This window comes from Oratosquilla oratoria, chromosome 12, assembly GCF_046742065.1.
Source record: "Oratosquilla oratoria isolate Oo_2021 chromosome 12, ASM4674206v1, whole genome shotgun sequence".
In the NCBI taxonomy this organism is placed as follows: Eukaryota; Metazoa; Arthropoda; class Malacostraca; order Stomatopoda; family Squillidae; genus Oratosquilla; species Oratosquilla oratoria.
Window position 1 is genome coordinate 33,932,370 of NC_134788.1, and position 16,787 is coordinate 33,949,156.

The 16,787-nt window shown below is 43.4% G+C and overlaps 1 protein-coding gene across 1 annotated transcript in view; it reads right to left on the reverse strand.

Annotated features, from left to right (window-relative positions):
* LOC143031338 (uncharacterized) overlaps positions 1–16,787 on the reverse strand; it is a 33,670-nt gene that overhangs the window by 4,537 nt on the left and 12,346 nt on the right. The window contains exons 2-3 of the mRNA XM_076195038.1: positions 6,857–7,144; positions 5,861–5,953 (exon numbers count right to left, since the gene is read on the reverse strand). Coding sequence (XP_076051153.1) covers positions 6,946–7,144 — 199 coding nt within the window. The 3' untranslated portion in view covers positions 5,861–5,953; positions 6,857–6,945. The remainder of the gene's footprint in view (positions 1–5,860; positions 5,954–6,856; positions 7,145–16,787) is intronic.

Sequence of the window (16,787 nt, forward strand, 5' to 3'; positions counted from 1 at the left end):
GAGAGAGGGGGAGAGAAGAGAGGGGGAGAGAAGAGAGGGGGGAGAGAAGAGAGGGGGGAGAGAAGAGAGGGGGGAGAGAGAAGAGAGGGGGGAGAGAGAAGAGAGGGGGAGAAGAGAGGGGGGAGAGAGGAGAGAGGGAGAGGGGAGAGAGAAGAGAGGGAGAGGGGAGAGAGGGGAGAGGGAGAAAATGGAGAGGGGGAGAAGGGAGAGAGGGGGAGAAGGAAGAGAAAGGAGAGAGGGGGAGAAGGGGAGAGAAGGTGAGAAGGGGAGAGATGGAGAGAGGAGAGAGAAGGGGAGAGTGGGGAAGAGACGGAGAGAGGAGAAAGGGGGGAGAGATGGGGAGAGGGGAGAGTGGGGGGAGAGGGAGGAGAGATGGGGAGAAAGCAGAGAGGGGAAGAGGGGAGAGGGGAAGAGGGGAGAGGAGAGAGGGGGAGAGGAGGGAGAGGAGAGAGGGGGAGAGGAGAGGGGGAGAGGAAAGAGGGAGACAAAGGGGGAGGGGAGAGAGGAGACAGAGGGGGAGAGAGAATAGAGAGGGTGGAGAGAGAGGAGACAGAGAGGTGGAGAGAGGAGAGGGGGAGAGAGAAGAGAGGGGGAGAGAGAAGAGAGGGGGAGAGAGAAAGAGTGGGGGAAAGAAGAGTGGGGGAGACAAGAGTGGGGGAAAGAAGGGGAGAGAGAGAAGAGAGGGGAGAATGGGGAGAGAGGGGAGAATGGGGAGAGAGGGGAGAATGGGGAGAGAGGGGAGAATGGGGAGAGAGGGGAGAGAGGGGGAGAGAGAAGAGAGTGGGAGAAAGAATAGATTGGGAGAGAAGAGAGGGGGAGAGGAGAGAGGGAACAGAGGAAAGGGGGGAGAGGAGAGAGGGAACAGAGGAAAGGGGGGAGAGGAGAGAGGGAACAGAGGAAAGGGGGGAGAGAGAGGGGGGAGAGGAGAGAGGGGAGAGGTGAGGGGGAGGTGAGACAGGAGAGGGGGAGGAGAGAGGAGAGGGGGAGGAGAGAGGAGAGGGGGAGGAGAGAGGAGAGGGGGAGGAGAGAGGAGAGGGGAGGGAGAGGAGAGGAGGGGGGAGATGGGAAGAGGAGAGAGAGGAGAGGGGGAGAGGGGAGGGGGGGGGAAAGGGAGAGAGGAGAGGGGGAGAGGGAGAGAGGAGAGGGGGAAACGGAGAGAGGAGAGGGGGAAAGGGAGAGAGGAGAGGGGGAAAGGGAGAGAGGAGAGGGGGAAAGGGAGAGAGGAGAGGGGGAAAGGGAGAGAGGAGAGGGGGAAAGGGAGAGAGGAGAGGGGGAAAGGGAGAGAGGAGAGGGGGAAAGGGAGAGAGGAGAGGGGGAAAGGGAGAGAGAGGGGGAAAGGGAGAGAGGAGAGGGGGAAAGGGAGAGAGGAGAGGGGGAAAGGGAGAGAGGAGGGGAGAGGGAGAGGGGAGAGAGGAGGGGGAGAGGTAGAGGGAGAGTGAGGAGAGAGAGGGGGAGAGAGGAGAGGGAGGAGAGAGAGGGGGAGAGAGGAGAGAGAGGGGGAGAGAGAGGGGGAGAGAGGAGAGGGGGAGAGAGGAGAGGGGGAGAGAGGAGAGAGAGGGGGAGAGGAGAGGGAGAGAAAGGTGGGAGAGAGGAGAGAGAATAAAGAGAGTAGAGAGAGAGAAGAGGGGGGAGAGGAGAGGGAGAAAAAGAGAGGAGAGGGAGAGAAAGGGGGTGAGAGGAGCGGGAGAAAGGGAGGAGAGAGGAGAGAATAAAGAGAGTAGAGCGAGAGAAGAGGGGGAAGAGAAAAGGGAGCGGGAGAGAAAAGGGAGCGGGAGAGAAAAGGGAGCGGGAGAGAGGAGAGAGGGGGGAGTGAAGAGGGGGGAGAGAGCAGAGAGGAGGGGCAGAGAAGAGAAAGGGAGAGGAGAGGGGGGAGAGAGCAGAGAGGAGGGGCAGAGAAGAGAAAGGGAGAGGAGAGAGGGGGAGAGGAGAGAGGGGAAGAGAAGAGAGGGGGGAGAGAAGAGAAAGGGAGAGGAGAGAGGGGGGAGAGGGGGGAGAGAGGAGGGGGAGAGAAGAGAAAGGGCGAGGAGAGAGGGGAAGAGAAGAGAGGGGGAGAGGGGGAGAAGGGGAGAAGGGAGAGAGAGGGGGAGAGAAGAGGGAGAGGTTGAGAGGAGTGGGGGGAGAGAGAGGGGAGAAGGGGGAGAGAGGAGAGAGGGGGGAGAAGGGGGAGAGGGGGAGAGGGGGGAGAAGGGGGGAGAAGGGGGAGAGAGGGGGGAGAAGGGGGAGAGAGGGGGGAGAAGGGGGAGATGGAGAGAGGAGAGATGGGGAGGAGAGAAGGGGGAAAAGGGAGAGAGGGGTAGAGTGGGGGAAAGAGGAGAGAGTGGGGGAGAGACGGAGAGAGGAGAGAGGGGGGAGAGATGAGGGAGAAAGCAGAGAGAGGAGAGAGGGAGAAAGGAGAGGGGGAGAGGGAGAGAGAGGGAGAGAGAGGAGAAAGGAAAGAGGGGGAGAGAGGATAGAGAAGGAGAGAAAGGGGGGAGAGGGGAGGAGAGAAAGAAGAGAGAGGGGGAGAGAAAGAAGAGAGAGGGGGAGAGAAAGAAGAGAGAGGGAGGAGAGAGGAGAGAGAAAGGAAAGATGGGGAGAGGATAGAGGAGAGAGAAAGGATAGAGGAGAGAGAAAGGAAAGAAGGGGAGAGAGGATAGAGAAGGAGAGAAAGGGGGGAGAGGGGAGGAGAGGGGAAGAAAAAGAAGAGAGAGGGGGGAGAGAAAAGAGAGGGGGGAGAGAAAAGAGAGGGGGAGAGAGAAAAGAGAGGGGGAGAGAGAAAAGAGAGGGGGAGAGAGAGAAGAGGGGGAGAGAGAGAAGAGGGGGAGAGGAGAGGGGGAGAGAGAAGAGAGAGGGGGAGAGAGAGAAGGGGAGAGAAGAGAGGGGGAGAGGAGAGGGGGGGAGAGGAGAGGAGGGAGAGAGAAGAGAGAGGAGGGAGAGAGAAGAGAGAGGAGGGAGAGAGAAGAGAGAGGAGGGAGAGAGAAGAGAGAGGAGGGAGAGAGAAGAGAGAGGAGGGAGAGAGAAGAGAGAGGAGGGAGAGAGAAGAGAGAGGGGGAGAGAGAGAAGAGAGAGGGGGAGAGAGGGGGAGAGAGAGAAGAGAGAGGGAGAGAAAGGGAGAGAGAGAAGAGAGAGGGGGAGAGAAGAGAGAGGGGAGAGAAGAGAGAGGGGAGAGAATAGAGAGGGGGAAGAGAGGGGGGAGAGAGAAGAGAGGGGGGAGAGAGAAGAGAGGGGGGAGAGAGAGAAGAGAGGGGGGAGAGAGAGAAGAGAGGGGGGAGAGAGAGAAGAGAGGGGGGAGAGAGAGAAGAGAGGGGGGAGAGAGAGAAGAGAGGGGGGAGAGAGAGAAGAGAGGGGGGAGAGAGAGAAGAGAGGGGGGAGAGAGAAGAGAGGGGGGAGAGAGAAGAGAGGGGGGAGAGAGAAGAGGGGGAGAGAGAAGAGAGGGGGGAGAGAGAAGAGAGGGGGGAGAGAGAAGAGAGGGGGGAGAGAGAAGAGAGGGGGAGAGAGAAGAGAGGGGGGAGAGAGAAGAGAGGGGGGAGAGAGAAGAGAGGGGGGAGAGAGAAGAGAGGGAGAGGGGAGGAAAGGGGGGGAGAGGGGGGGAGAGAGGGGGAGAGGAGAGAGGGGGGAGAGATATGAGAGAGAGGGGGGAAAGAGATGAGAGAGAGGGGGGAAAGAGATGAGAGAGAGGGGGGAAAGAGATGAGAGAGAGGGGGAAAGATGAGAGAGAGGGGGAAAGAGATGAGAGAGAGGGGAGGAGAGAGGGGAGAGAGGGGGAAAGAGATGAGAGAGGGAGGAAAGAGAAGAGAGAGGGGGAGAGACAAGTGATAGAAAGAGGGGAGAGAGGAGAGAGAGAGAGAGAGGGGGGTGAGAGGAGAGAGGGGAAAGACAGAGAGAGAGAGAGAGAGAGAGAGAGAGAGAGAGAGAGAGAGAGAGAGAGAGAGAGAGAGAGAGAGAGAGAGAGAGAGAGAGAGAGAGAGAGAGAGAGAGAGAGAGAGAGAGAGAGAGAGAGAGAGAGAGAGAGAGAGAGAGAGAGAGAGAGAGAGGGGTAGGGAGAGAGAGAGAGGATACCTTGCTCATCAGGTCCCCACACTTCTTCTTGGGGACGGCAACAGCGTGACCCCGTCCTTCCCCTTCGCGATGATTTCTTGACCACCGATGTCGCGCGCGCGCACCCACGTTCACCTGCAACGTCCGTTACACTTCTGTGGATGCACCCCCCCTCCCCCCTGATGCCCCCTTTCTGGGCAACGAACAGAGGAGTGATCATTTTTGTCACAATTAATATGTAACTGGCAACGAATGCCAAGGGCCCTTCATTCAAGAAGACTTCGAATTTAAGAACTTTGGTATGATGATTCGATTCCTACGTAAACATCACAAGGCGCAAGTGGGTATGTGTGGATGCCGGCGTCGGCGCCTTGCTTATACATTTTCTTTTTCGTAGTTGTACACGAGTTACCTCCAGATTCTGTGAGCTGGTTTGATCACGTTTCCTGTGTTTATTATTACTCGGAGTAAAAGAAAACAAGTAATACGGCAGCAGTGGCTTTATATTTTAGAATGCGAGTAGTGTGATGCATTGTACATATGACAGCCAATGCTCCGTGCGAGAATTTGACTCGTACTGAAGTGGTTAATACGTATCTGGGGACGACTGCCGAGGGCACTGCACTCAAGAAGACTTTGTATTTAAATGCGGCAGAAAGGAAGATGAGGGGGGTGAGGGAGTATGTGTGAGGGGGGATCGCCGAATTAATGAAGCAACCTTGCTGAGGATGTGCTGTGTTTTGCAACACTGCTTCTGACCCAGGGCAGTGGGCGAGATGCAGGGATGATCCATTGTCATCCAGGAGGTGCCAAGATAAGAGGGAGGGTACAGGGTGGAGGGGAGTAGTGGAGTGTATTTAGAGATGGAATGGGTGGGAGGGGTTTCCATGCCCTTTTCTTTTTGGCTAAATCCCTTGTGAGGGGGAAAAAGCCTTTGGTAGATGTATGTAATGTATGTATGTACAGAAAGGAAGATCCATAATACGGGGGGGATTCAGAGGAAGGAAAATGGCTAACCTCTTCAATACGAGTCAAATCCTCTCTCGTGCAGCATCAGGTGCCTAATGCACGATGCATCACATTACTGGCGTCATAAAACATGAAGTCACTGCCGGTATCAATCATTCTCTTTCACCGAGTATTAACAAACGCAGGAAACGTGATCAAACCAGTTCACAGAATGTGGGGTTCACTCGGCTACGACTACAAAATGAATATAATCAAGACGACGACATCCACGTATATCCACTCACGCCTCATGACGCCGACATTGAAGAGGTTAAGAAGTACGGGGGGCAGTGCAGGTTATGAGGATAGATTCGAGTGCATACCTAATGCAATATAGCAATAGGAAATTAGATCTTAATTTTGTAAATCATACATCAATGTAATATATGGTCATTCTTGGTGGAAATTAATAATAGAAAAGGTTGCTAGAAACTATAAACAAACGTAACCACTTTGGTTAGTTGAGACACCATCTTTCTTTTGGCAGTGGAGGCTGAAGAAATTAAAGTAGGATATTTTCGCCTCTATTCTAACCTTACTTAATCTACCAACCTAACCGAACCTGCATTTAGTAACACAATACCTGTAATTCTTGAGGTCATTAGGGTTGTCATCATCTCAGACCTCCAAATCTATCAAAACAAAGTTGGCGTCTAAAGGAGCCAAAGCGACTCTGTTCATTTCTGTATAGGTTACAATGTTTTCTGATAACGATTTCTGCCGAGAAAAAATGTCTATTACATTGATGTATTATAATTTACAAAAAACTGATACTATACCACATAAGTGTGCACTTCTAAGAAAAATAGCATACGTCCATGTTACGAGAACTTACCTGGACAATGCCGTCTCTGTAATCTGGATTCCCGATACAATGAAGCTCCAGCTCTTTGCCTCCTCTGAGCCTCTCCGTGAGCCATTCCCGTCCCTGTGTGGTGAGAGGAAGTCGTGGTGAAAGACAGTGACAGTGTCCAGAAGTGATGGGGATCGTTCACTTCTGGCATCTTAACTCTTATGGCCATTGATAATACGCCCCGAGAAAACCATGCAGGAGGGCCCTCACATAGGGGTGCATATGCCATAGGACGGCAATTCTACTCAGGCCATGCCGCCCACAAGGCTGACAAAATAATAAAAAAATGTCAAAGGAACCCTCAATATTTTACCGTTATGTACAAATTTTGCGTTAGACTCAACAGAATATGAAATGCTTTTCCCTTAACCTTTCTGCAATAGGGAACCTGTTTAATTATTTCGCGAGCCAACAGCTATAATAGACATTAAGGGATGGTGGAGATGGTAAGTGGTGATGGGGGAAGGGGGGGGCATCCCTGAGAACTTTGCCCCGGGGGGGGGGGGGCACTTAGGCACATAATGGCTCCGAAACTACGAACTTTGTTCCAACTAGAAACGAGGCATCGAGAATCGAGAGAGGTAAATGCCACACCTCCTCCTCTGCATGGAAATAGGGTTCTTACAGCAATGATAACCTCTTCAATATGAATTAAATACTTGTGCCTAATGTACAACGATGCATCACAATACTTGCACTATAAAATATAAAGCTACAGCTGCTGTTATATTCATTGATAGTACGAGAGGCGAGAGGCATAGAGAGATACGAGAGAGTGATTGTGATGATGCAATTCGGTTCAATGCCACAAACTCCCCCTATCGAAAGGCTAGGACGGTGCCCCTCACAGAGGACTTTGCAGTGTAACGACACCCTAACCCACTTGGCTAGTGAGATACAAGAGAGATAACACATTCTGACATCAACCCTTAGAGCAGACTTTAGATGGTCAAGGAAGTCCGTAGTGGGTCACGTTACCTGCCGCAGAAGGTCTGGGTCTGCCTTACGTAGGGGGCTGACGTTCTCGATCATGAACTCCATCAGGAAACAGAGTGAAGTCCTTCATGCTACTGGGCAGGAGAGCCAAGTCGTCCTTCCTCGCAACAACCGAACAACCGTTGTCGACCAGTCACCAAGAACTCCATCTCCCACAGCTTCTCTTCCAGTTCGCCTTCCTGCCATTTCCCTTCCTCTTTGTCATCCTGCTGCACCTCCTCTTTATGATTCGCACTCATTCCAAGTGTCCTCGACCTGGAGTCCATAAATCTGGGAAAAAAAATAATAAAAAAATAAATAATAAAATAAATAAATAAATAAATGAACCACAAAGGTTACATATTTATCCAGTTGTATTTTACAGGATGAGAGCTAAGCTTGTAGTGACCCGTTCTCATATCTCTCTGCATCCAGTTTATTCTTAAAATCGTGTATAGTTTTGGCACTCACTGTTTCTCCGTTCAGTTTGTTCCAGACATCAATCACTCTGTGTGGGAAGCTATTCTTTTTCAGGTCTCTTCTGTAACTGTCCTTATTTAGTTTCTTTTTGTGTCCCTTTGTTTATCTCCTGTCCCACTTTAACAAGTTGTCTCTATCGAGAATTTCCATCCCTTTCATAATTCTGTAAATGGTCAACAAATCACCTCTTTCTCTTCTCTGTACCAGTGTTAACAGATGTAATTTCTCCAATCTTTGTTCATATGTCAGATTTGACAGTGTAGGTGCCATTTTTGTCGCTGCTCTTTAGATTCTTTCTAAAAATATTTGTGCTCTTTCTCCTCCGCCCAACTTATGTTGTACCAAATTCCTCACCACGTTATTTATATAAACGACATGGATGAAGGAATTAAATGTGACAAACTTCTTTGCAGATGATGCAAAACTACTGAAGAGAGTGCGTAACAAAGAAGACTGTAAATCTTTTCAGGGAGATCTGGACAAAGTCTGGAACTGGAGTAAAAAGAACAAAGTGAATTTCAACATTAAAAAATGTAGTATAATGGAATTTTGAAAAAGCAAAAATAGAATATCCAGTAAATACAAAATTGGAACAAAAAAAGTTACAAAAGTAAATTCAGAAAGAGACCTAGGAGTGATCATTTCAAATGACATGACACCAGACAAACATGTGAACAAAATAGTTGGAGAAACCTACAACTTAAGATCAATGAAAGTGGCCTTTGGCTACATGGACGAGATGGTGAAGAAAATCCTAGTTACATTGATAAGACCAAAATTAAAGTATGCAGTGGCACTATGGACACCCAGTTGGAAAAAAATAAAAAATAAAAAATTAGAAAACTCAGAGCACTAACAAAGATGGCACCAACACTCAGTATGCTGACATATCAACAAAGATTGGACAAACTAAAATTATTAACTGGAGCAAAGAAGAAAAAGAGGCGATCCGATATCCATATATAGAATTATAAAAGGGATGGAAATCCTTGACAGGGATGATCTACTTAAATGGGACAATAGAAATACAAGGGGACACAAGAAACTTAAGAAGGACAGTTACAGAAGAGATATGAAAAAGAATAGCTTTCCACACAGTGTTAGATACATGGAATAAATTGAAAGAGAAAACAGTGAGTACTAAAACTATACACAACTTTAAGAAAGAACTGGATGCGGAAAGATACAACTGCGGGTCCCTACGAGCATAGCTCTTCTCCCGCAATATACAACTAGGTAAATACACACACACAATAGAATATAAGGACAATATAAAATTGGACCTAAGGAGGTAAAGAAAATGGGATCTGAAAAAGATTTGGGAGTAATTATCTCAAACAACTTGTCCTACGATAAACAAATAAACAAAATTGTCGGAGAATTCTATAACTTGTTAAGATCAATAAAAGTGACATTTACATATTTGGACAATGAAATTATTAAAAAAGATATTAGTTACACTGATAAGGCCTAGACTAGAATATGCAGCGACATTGTGGTCACCCAGTACCAAAAAAGACTATAAAGAAAATTGAAAGAATCCAGAGAGCAGCCACAAAAATGGCCCCTGCATTTTCAAAATTGTCATATGAAGAGAGACTGGCTAACTTGGAGTTACCGACTCTGGAGCAAAGAAGAGAGAGGCGACCTACTGACCATCTATAGAATCATGAAGGCCACAGAAATACTTGATAGAAAGGACTTGTTAAACTGAGGACAAGAGAAATACAAGAGGACATGGAAAGAAAGTCAAAAAACATAGTTATACAAGAGATCTGAAGAGCAGTTTCCCACAGAGTGGTGGACACTTGGAACAAACTGGACAATAAAATAGTTTGTGCAAAAGCCATTCATGAATTTAAGGGCAAACTAGACACTGCGAGATACAAAGGCAGGATACCATGAGCGTAGCTCCCCCTTCCCGTCAAATACAACTAGGTAAACTACAAAGTCCTCTGTGAGGGGCACCATCCTAGCCTTCTGATAGGGGGAGTTTGTGATGTAATACCATATAATTATTATTTTTAATAATTGTAGGCCTAACCATACTTGATATACAATCTTCTAGTTTGCAGAAAACTTTTGACTGCCTTGAGGCCTTTAAAGGGTTTTTACTGCCATGCAAAACTTCTTTTGACGTTCCCGATAACAGATCATACAATTCCCAAGTAAATGCTCTTCAGGGCTCTGAAGTTGTGAACACACTTAAAACAACTACTCCAAAGCCGAGGATGTTACTTATTTTCTTTTTAGATAATAAGACAGTGCTGTCACTATTGACTTATGATAAGTCAAATGATAAGTCTTATCATTTGTTTCTTTACAGAACTGAAGAAAAGGTGAAAAAATCTAACTAAAAATATTTGCATTAAGGGAAGCAAAAACCTACCCAAATCTATTGAAATTATTCCCATACCATATGAGCAAGTTTAACAATAACCACAAACTCGGTAATAAAAAATCAAATAAAAATAATAGACAAGACTGGATAACTTTCCATGTACCACTCTCATTGATAACTGCAACCTCTACCATTTTCTGTACAAAGATTTAATTAAATTGAAATTACTTTTGTACTAAAAGTCAACAGACGAAAGCTACTGGGCAATGCAGCCAATACAGAATTATTCACAAAATACATATTTCTGCATTGTATTACTTTACATATTTTTCTTCCTGTATTCAGTATTTGAATCATGACTTCAAGTTTTATATGAATTGATCGACATAGCGATCAACTGGTCCTCCATTTGTCACTTTACGTGACTTATTGTGACAAGTAGTTCCATAAATTTTCAGTTTGGTTGATAATAATTCAACTTTCCGTTAGCTATTGTTGATGTCACTATTTCTTACCTCTGTAATATCCGGGGGAAGGTTTTCAATCTTTATGCTTGGATATTTGTACTATTTTGAATAATCTGGCAGCCTTCTACCTTGTACCACTTTTAGTCCGTCACTCTCTTTCGCCTGCATTGTTTCAATGTTCAGTCGCGTTTGCTAAAAATGCAACGTTTGATATATGAAATTAAATATTTCATAAATAATATTCACTGTGAAGAAATACTTGGGAAATACGAGGAGTTATTTATTAGACTGAATAACATAGCGTGACAAAAGTAAAATAATATGTATGTGTATACACACACACACAAACACATCCAACAAAATCACTTGATTTACCTATGCCCTGATTTCCACACAAATTTCACAACAACGAGTAGGAAAACCTGACATCATACTCGCAAACAATCACCACCACTTAATACAAAGTATAAGACATGTTTAATTTACACTTCTTATAATCCTAATTTACACTTCGTATAACCTAGCTTTTCTATGATAACACAGGGGAACACTTTTTCAGTAACTTTGAGTTGCATTGGATATTTTAACGGATTTTGAAAGAGTTTTAGGCGCTGATTTCAAATCTGAAATTAGTTTTTCTCTACAAGCTCTAGTTTGTATGCAATTTGCGGTTAATGAAATTGTACATATGTGAACTTGCGTAAACCATGTATAAGCATTTTAACGTCCATATATATAGATAGCTTCTAATATTTTGATCATTCTTCTTTTGTTTCAGTTCAAACATGGCTTCCAGAATGAGACATCATTGCAGAAACAAGCCTGATGCCTTCTGCTACATATGTGGATGCTACACACTCAATCGTCAGAGATGTAACATATCCTCGTTCGTCAAGCGTGCCTACAAGGCATATTTTGAAGTTCATCTTGGTGATCAAGACAACCAATGGGCTCCTCATGTTGTGTGCCACAATTGTGAGGAAATGCTTCGAGACTGGACCAAAGGAAAACGCAAAGGTCTGCCTTTTGGAGTTCCAATGATTTGGCGCGAACCCACCAACCATGTAACTGACTGTTATTTCTGCATGGCAAACACAACGGGTGTTGGGAAGAAAAACCGACATAAGATTACGTATCCGAACATTCCCTCAGCTATTCGCCCTGTTCCGCACTCTGAAGAAGTACCTGTTCCAGTTTTCAAAGGCTTGCCTTCATTGGACGATAAAGACATTGGACATGATACAAGCCAGCAAGACAGTTGTGACAGTGAATTGTCAGAAAAGTGTTCACAATCGGAGGACTGTTCTTCAGACACTGAACCTTTCCCCGTCCCTAAGCCTCTTCCCCAGGCTGAACTGAATGATTTAGTGCGGGATTTAGGTCTTTCAAAGAAAGCAGCAGAGCTTTTGGCATCAAGATTACAAGGCAGAAATCTTGTTGATCACTCTGTTAAAGTATCATATTTCAGAAAGCGTGACCAGCTTTTTGTGACCTTCTTTTCAAAAGACAGACAGTTTGTTTACTGCCATGACATCCCAGGGCTTCTCAAAGAACTGGGTGTACCTTACTATAGTCCTGCTGAATGGAGACTCTTTTTAGACAGTTCAAAACGCAGTCTAAAGTGTGTTCTTTTACATAATGGCAATGTTTATGGAGCAGTACCTGTCGGTCACTCAGTGCATTTGCGGGAAGACTATGATGATATGAGAATGGTCATGGACTTATTAAAGTATCATGAGCACAATTGGATAATTTGTGTAGACTTAAAGATGGTCAACTTTCTTCTTGGACAACAGAAAGGTTTCACCAAGTTTCCATGTTTCCTCTGTATGTGGGACAGCCGAGCACGAGACAGACATTGGATCCAGAAGGACTGGCCTATTCGTGACACCCTTGAAGCAGGCATGCCAAATATCATACAAGACCCAATTGTAAACAGAGATAAGATCATCTTTCCTCCTCTTCACATCAAATTAGGTTTGATGAAACAATTTGTCAAGGCACTGGAAACCGAAGGTGAATGTTTCCAACACATCATCACAGCTTTACCAGGGTTATCATTTGAGAAGATCAAAGCAGGCGTGTTTGATGGCCCACAGATTCGAACCCTAATTTGTGATGATCAGTTTGTTGCTAAGATGACCACTTTAGAAAGGGCAGCATGGTTATCCTTTGTGGCAGTCGTTCAGAACTTCCTTGGAAACAATAAGGCGGAGAACTACAGTGAACTTGTGAACAGAATGCTCCTCGCTTTTCGTGATCTCGGGTGCAACATGAGCATCAAGCTTCATTTTTTGAACAGCCACCTTGATCAGTTCCCTGACAACCTGGGGGCTGTGAGTGACGAACAAGGAGAACGATTCTACCAAGACCTAAAGATCATGGAAGAATGCTACCAAGGGCGCTGGGACAAAAGTATGATGGCTGACTACTGCTGGAGCATTAAACGAAATTGCCCAGATGAAATGTACAAACGCAAAAGTTACAAACGCAAATTCCTGCCTGAAAAAATACACAAAGAAATTGATAAGCTTCCATCAGCTGTGGTGATATTCTGAAGGATGCTAATCTAACTTTGGGATAGATGTTCTGTTAATGTTCTGTTTCTTTTGCCTTAATAAATGTACAGAAATGGCTTTCATACTGTTTTAAGATTCAAGTGAACAAAAGAATTGTGGCTGATATTGCAATTTCCTATAATAACGAAAATTTAAAAAATAAATAAAAATGTCAAATTGCATAAAACCTGTAGCTTGCAGACAAAACCCGACTTCAGATTTGAAATCAGCACACTCAAGTTGACTATAGAAAAGTCTTTTTTTAAATGCAATTAAATGAGTGTTCCCCAGTGTAATCCTTTCCTAATTGTAATATGAGGACCACAGTGGAAATAAGTCTTTTTACTTTCTGTGCCATCCATGATCCTCGGATGTACAATTATATATACTGTGTATAATATTGAGTCTTGTATGTATTGTACTTATTGTATGTATGATTGTATCCGAATAAAATTCAATTCAATTCAATTCAATTCGACCTAACGTCTTCAGATCATATACCAATAGAAATCAAACTATCCACTAAACCCATTGTCATACCAACAACTTCGAAACACAATTTCTCATAAGCAAAATGGAAAGACTTCAAAAACACATTAGAAACCACCATCAATACACATAACATTCATAAATAAACCCACCCACCATCCTATACAAAAAAGACACAGAATATATAGACGAAAAACTAAGCATATTCTACAATTGGATACAAACAGCACCCGCCTACACATACCAATCACCACTTACCGTAATCTTCCTTCGCCCAAAACAACAGACAAAAACTACTACAATGGAGATATCAAACAAAATCAACAAACACAAGACATGGAATTTGGACTTTAATCACCAAAACGCAAATCAGACAAATCCAACAAGACCTAATAGAAGAAAGCAAAAAAAATATATATACAACAACGAAACCTGGAACATTTTAATTAAGACGGCATGAAAGGGAAATCAAGATGTTATGGTATCAGGGAGCGAAATTTTCAGTTACGTAACACTGAACGAAACATTCTGAGAAAGCCGTATAGAGAAAAAAAAATTAAGAAGAAAAGACGATGAATTTTGACTATTAAAACTAAGCGAAGCATTCTGAGAAAATCCAGAGGGAAACGTTTTAAGAATATAGAAGAGACGATGAATTTTGACAATTGTGTTGAACGAAACATTCTGAGAATTTTTTAAATACGTGGAGAGAAAGATGTTTTAAAAATATAGAAAATATGATGGCTTTTGATGCGACGTGACGTCATAACGTCGGCATCAGAGCGCGGGAAGATTTGTATGGTCATCGCGAATAAAACAAAAAATAAGCGATTTTTCGGCCAAATGTGAAGGAAGACATCGACATAGAAAATCAAAATCTACGGCATTTTGGTGGAAATAGACTGTATTTTTACCTAGTGATGAAAATCGACGGCATTTTTTCCCTGTGTGAAGAAGAAAATCGACGGCATTTTTGTCGTGTGAAGATAGTAATCGACGGTATTTTTGCCTTGTGTGAAGATGGAAATCGACGGCAGTTTTGCCTAGTGTGAAGATGGAAATTGACGGTATTTTTGCCTAGTGTGAAGATAAAAATCGACGGCATTTTTGTCCTGTGTGAAGATGGAAATCAACGGTAGTTGTGCCCAGTGTGAAGATGCAAATCGAAGGCAGTTTTGCCTAGTGTGAAGATGGAAATAGACGGTATTTTTGCCTAGTGTGAAGATAAAAATTGACAGCATTTTTATCTTGTGAGAAGAAAATCAACGGCAGGTTTGCCTAGTGTGAAGATAAAATCAACGGTATTTTTGCCTGGTGTGTAGATGGAAATCGACGGCATTTTTGCCCTGTGTGAAGGAGGAAACAGACGGCATTTGTCTAGTGTGAAGGTGGAAATCGACGGCATTTTTGTCTAGTGTGAAGATGAAAATCGACGGCATTTTTGCCGTGTGTGAAGGGGAAAATCGACGGCATTTTGCCCAGTGTGAAGATAGTAATCTACGGTATTTTTGCCTAGTGTGAAGGTAGAAATCGACGGCAGTTTTGCCTTGTGTAAACATGGAAATCAACGGTATTTTTGCCTAATGTGTAGATGACAATCAACGGCATTTTTGCCCTGTGTGAAGGAGGAAATCGACGATATTTTTGTCTAGTGCGTAGATGAAAATCGGCGGTATTTTTGCCCAATGTGAAGGAGGAAATCGAGGCATTTTTTGCCTTGTGTGAAGAAGGAAATTGACGGTATTTTTGCCTTGTGTAAAGATGGAAATCGACGGTATTTTGGCCTAGTGTGAAGATGGAAATCGACGGTGTTTTTGCTTAGTTTAAGACGACATGAAAGGAAAATCAAGATGTCATGGTATCAGGGAGCGAAATTTTCAGGTCAGCACATTCTGAGAAAGCCCGTGTAGAGAAAAATGTTTTAAGAATAGAGAAAAGACGATGAATTTTGACAATTGTGTTACAAAGGATTACAAAGGCAAAGCATGCCGACAGGAGACCTTTTGATCCATATCTAGGTCGGATGCAAAAAAAAAAAAAAAAAAAAAAAAAAAAAAAAAAAAAAAAAAAAATCATATTAATAATAAATTAAAACTATAACAATGTAAATAACAATTAAAATACATAAATAAATGCATTGGTATAGTTGAATAACAAACAAACAGGTAAATAGTAAATGATAATAAATTGACATATAACTAATAATAAATGAAAATCAGACAGACAAATGATAACAAAACAAAAACAAATAATATAACATAAATTATAATAATTACAGCATCTTACTTAGGTATTTATCTAAATGATTCTTAAAGCTTCGAACTGAACTACATTGCACTACCTGTGCAGGAAGTTTATTCCATTCATTAACTACACGGTTGGCAAAGTTGTTTCTACCTACTTCCAAATTGAATCTATTTCCGGACAGTTTGAGACCATTGTTTCTTGTCTGATTCTCATTCAATGTGAAAATTTGGTCACTTTTTATGTTGTCAATTCCCTTTAAAATCTTAAAGACCTGTATCAAGTCACCTCTGAGTCTACGCTTTTTTAGGGAAAACAGATTCATGTGCTTAAGTCGATTTTCGTATGATTTATTTTTTATATTTGGAATCAGTTTTGTGGCTCGCCGTTGTACTTTTTCCAGTCTGTCAATGTCTTTAATGAGATTCGGTGACCATACGGAAACAGCATATTCCAAATGTGGACGAACTAACGATTTATATAGCTTGTTAATGAGTGATGGACTTTTGAAATCAAAAGATCGCGCAATCAATCCCAGAATCTTATTTGCTTTCTCAGAGGCTGAAATACACTGCTTGGATGATTTGAGGTCGTTACTGATAATTACGCCGAGATCTTTTTCACTATCCACTTTTGTTAACGAATTTCCAAATAACTTGTAATCGTACTTGCTGTTATTTTTACCTATGTGCATTACCTTGCATTTACTTGTGTTAAATTTCATTAGCCACTTTTCAGACCATTGCTGTAATTTATCTAAATCTTCTTGAATATCTAATTGGTTTGAGTGATCATTTGCCACTCCGCACAGTTTTGTATCATCAGCAAATTTGGAAACAGTAGATTTTAGTCCATGGTCTATATCATTTATATATACTATGAAAAGAAGTGGCCCAAGAACGGTGAAACATTCTGAGAAAATTCTTAAATACATGTAAAGAGAAACGTTTTAAGAATATAGAAAAGACGATGAATTTTGACAATTATGTGACACGAAACATTCTGAGAATTTTTTTAAACACGTGGAAAGATGTTTTCAAAATATAAAAAATATGATGGATTTTGATGCGACGTGACGTCAAAACGTCGGCATCAGAGCGCGGGAAGATTTTTCGGTCCTAGTGTATGTCCATCGCGCGTAGGCAACTTTTTCCTGGACTTTGGCAATGAAGACATATTTCTGTATTTTGAGGACCAAAAACTCGATCAGGAAACTTGGTTTATATATATATGTATGTATATATATATATATATATATATATATATAATATGAACCTGAAGAGAATTCTAAATACCCAGTTGCAAAAGTGGTCCACAGAAATGAGCCAGTATTAAGTGATTTTCCTTGTGTACAG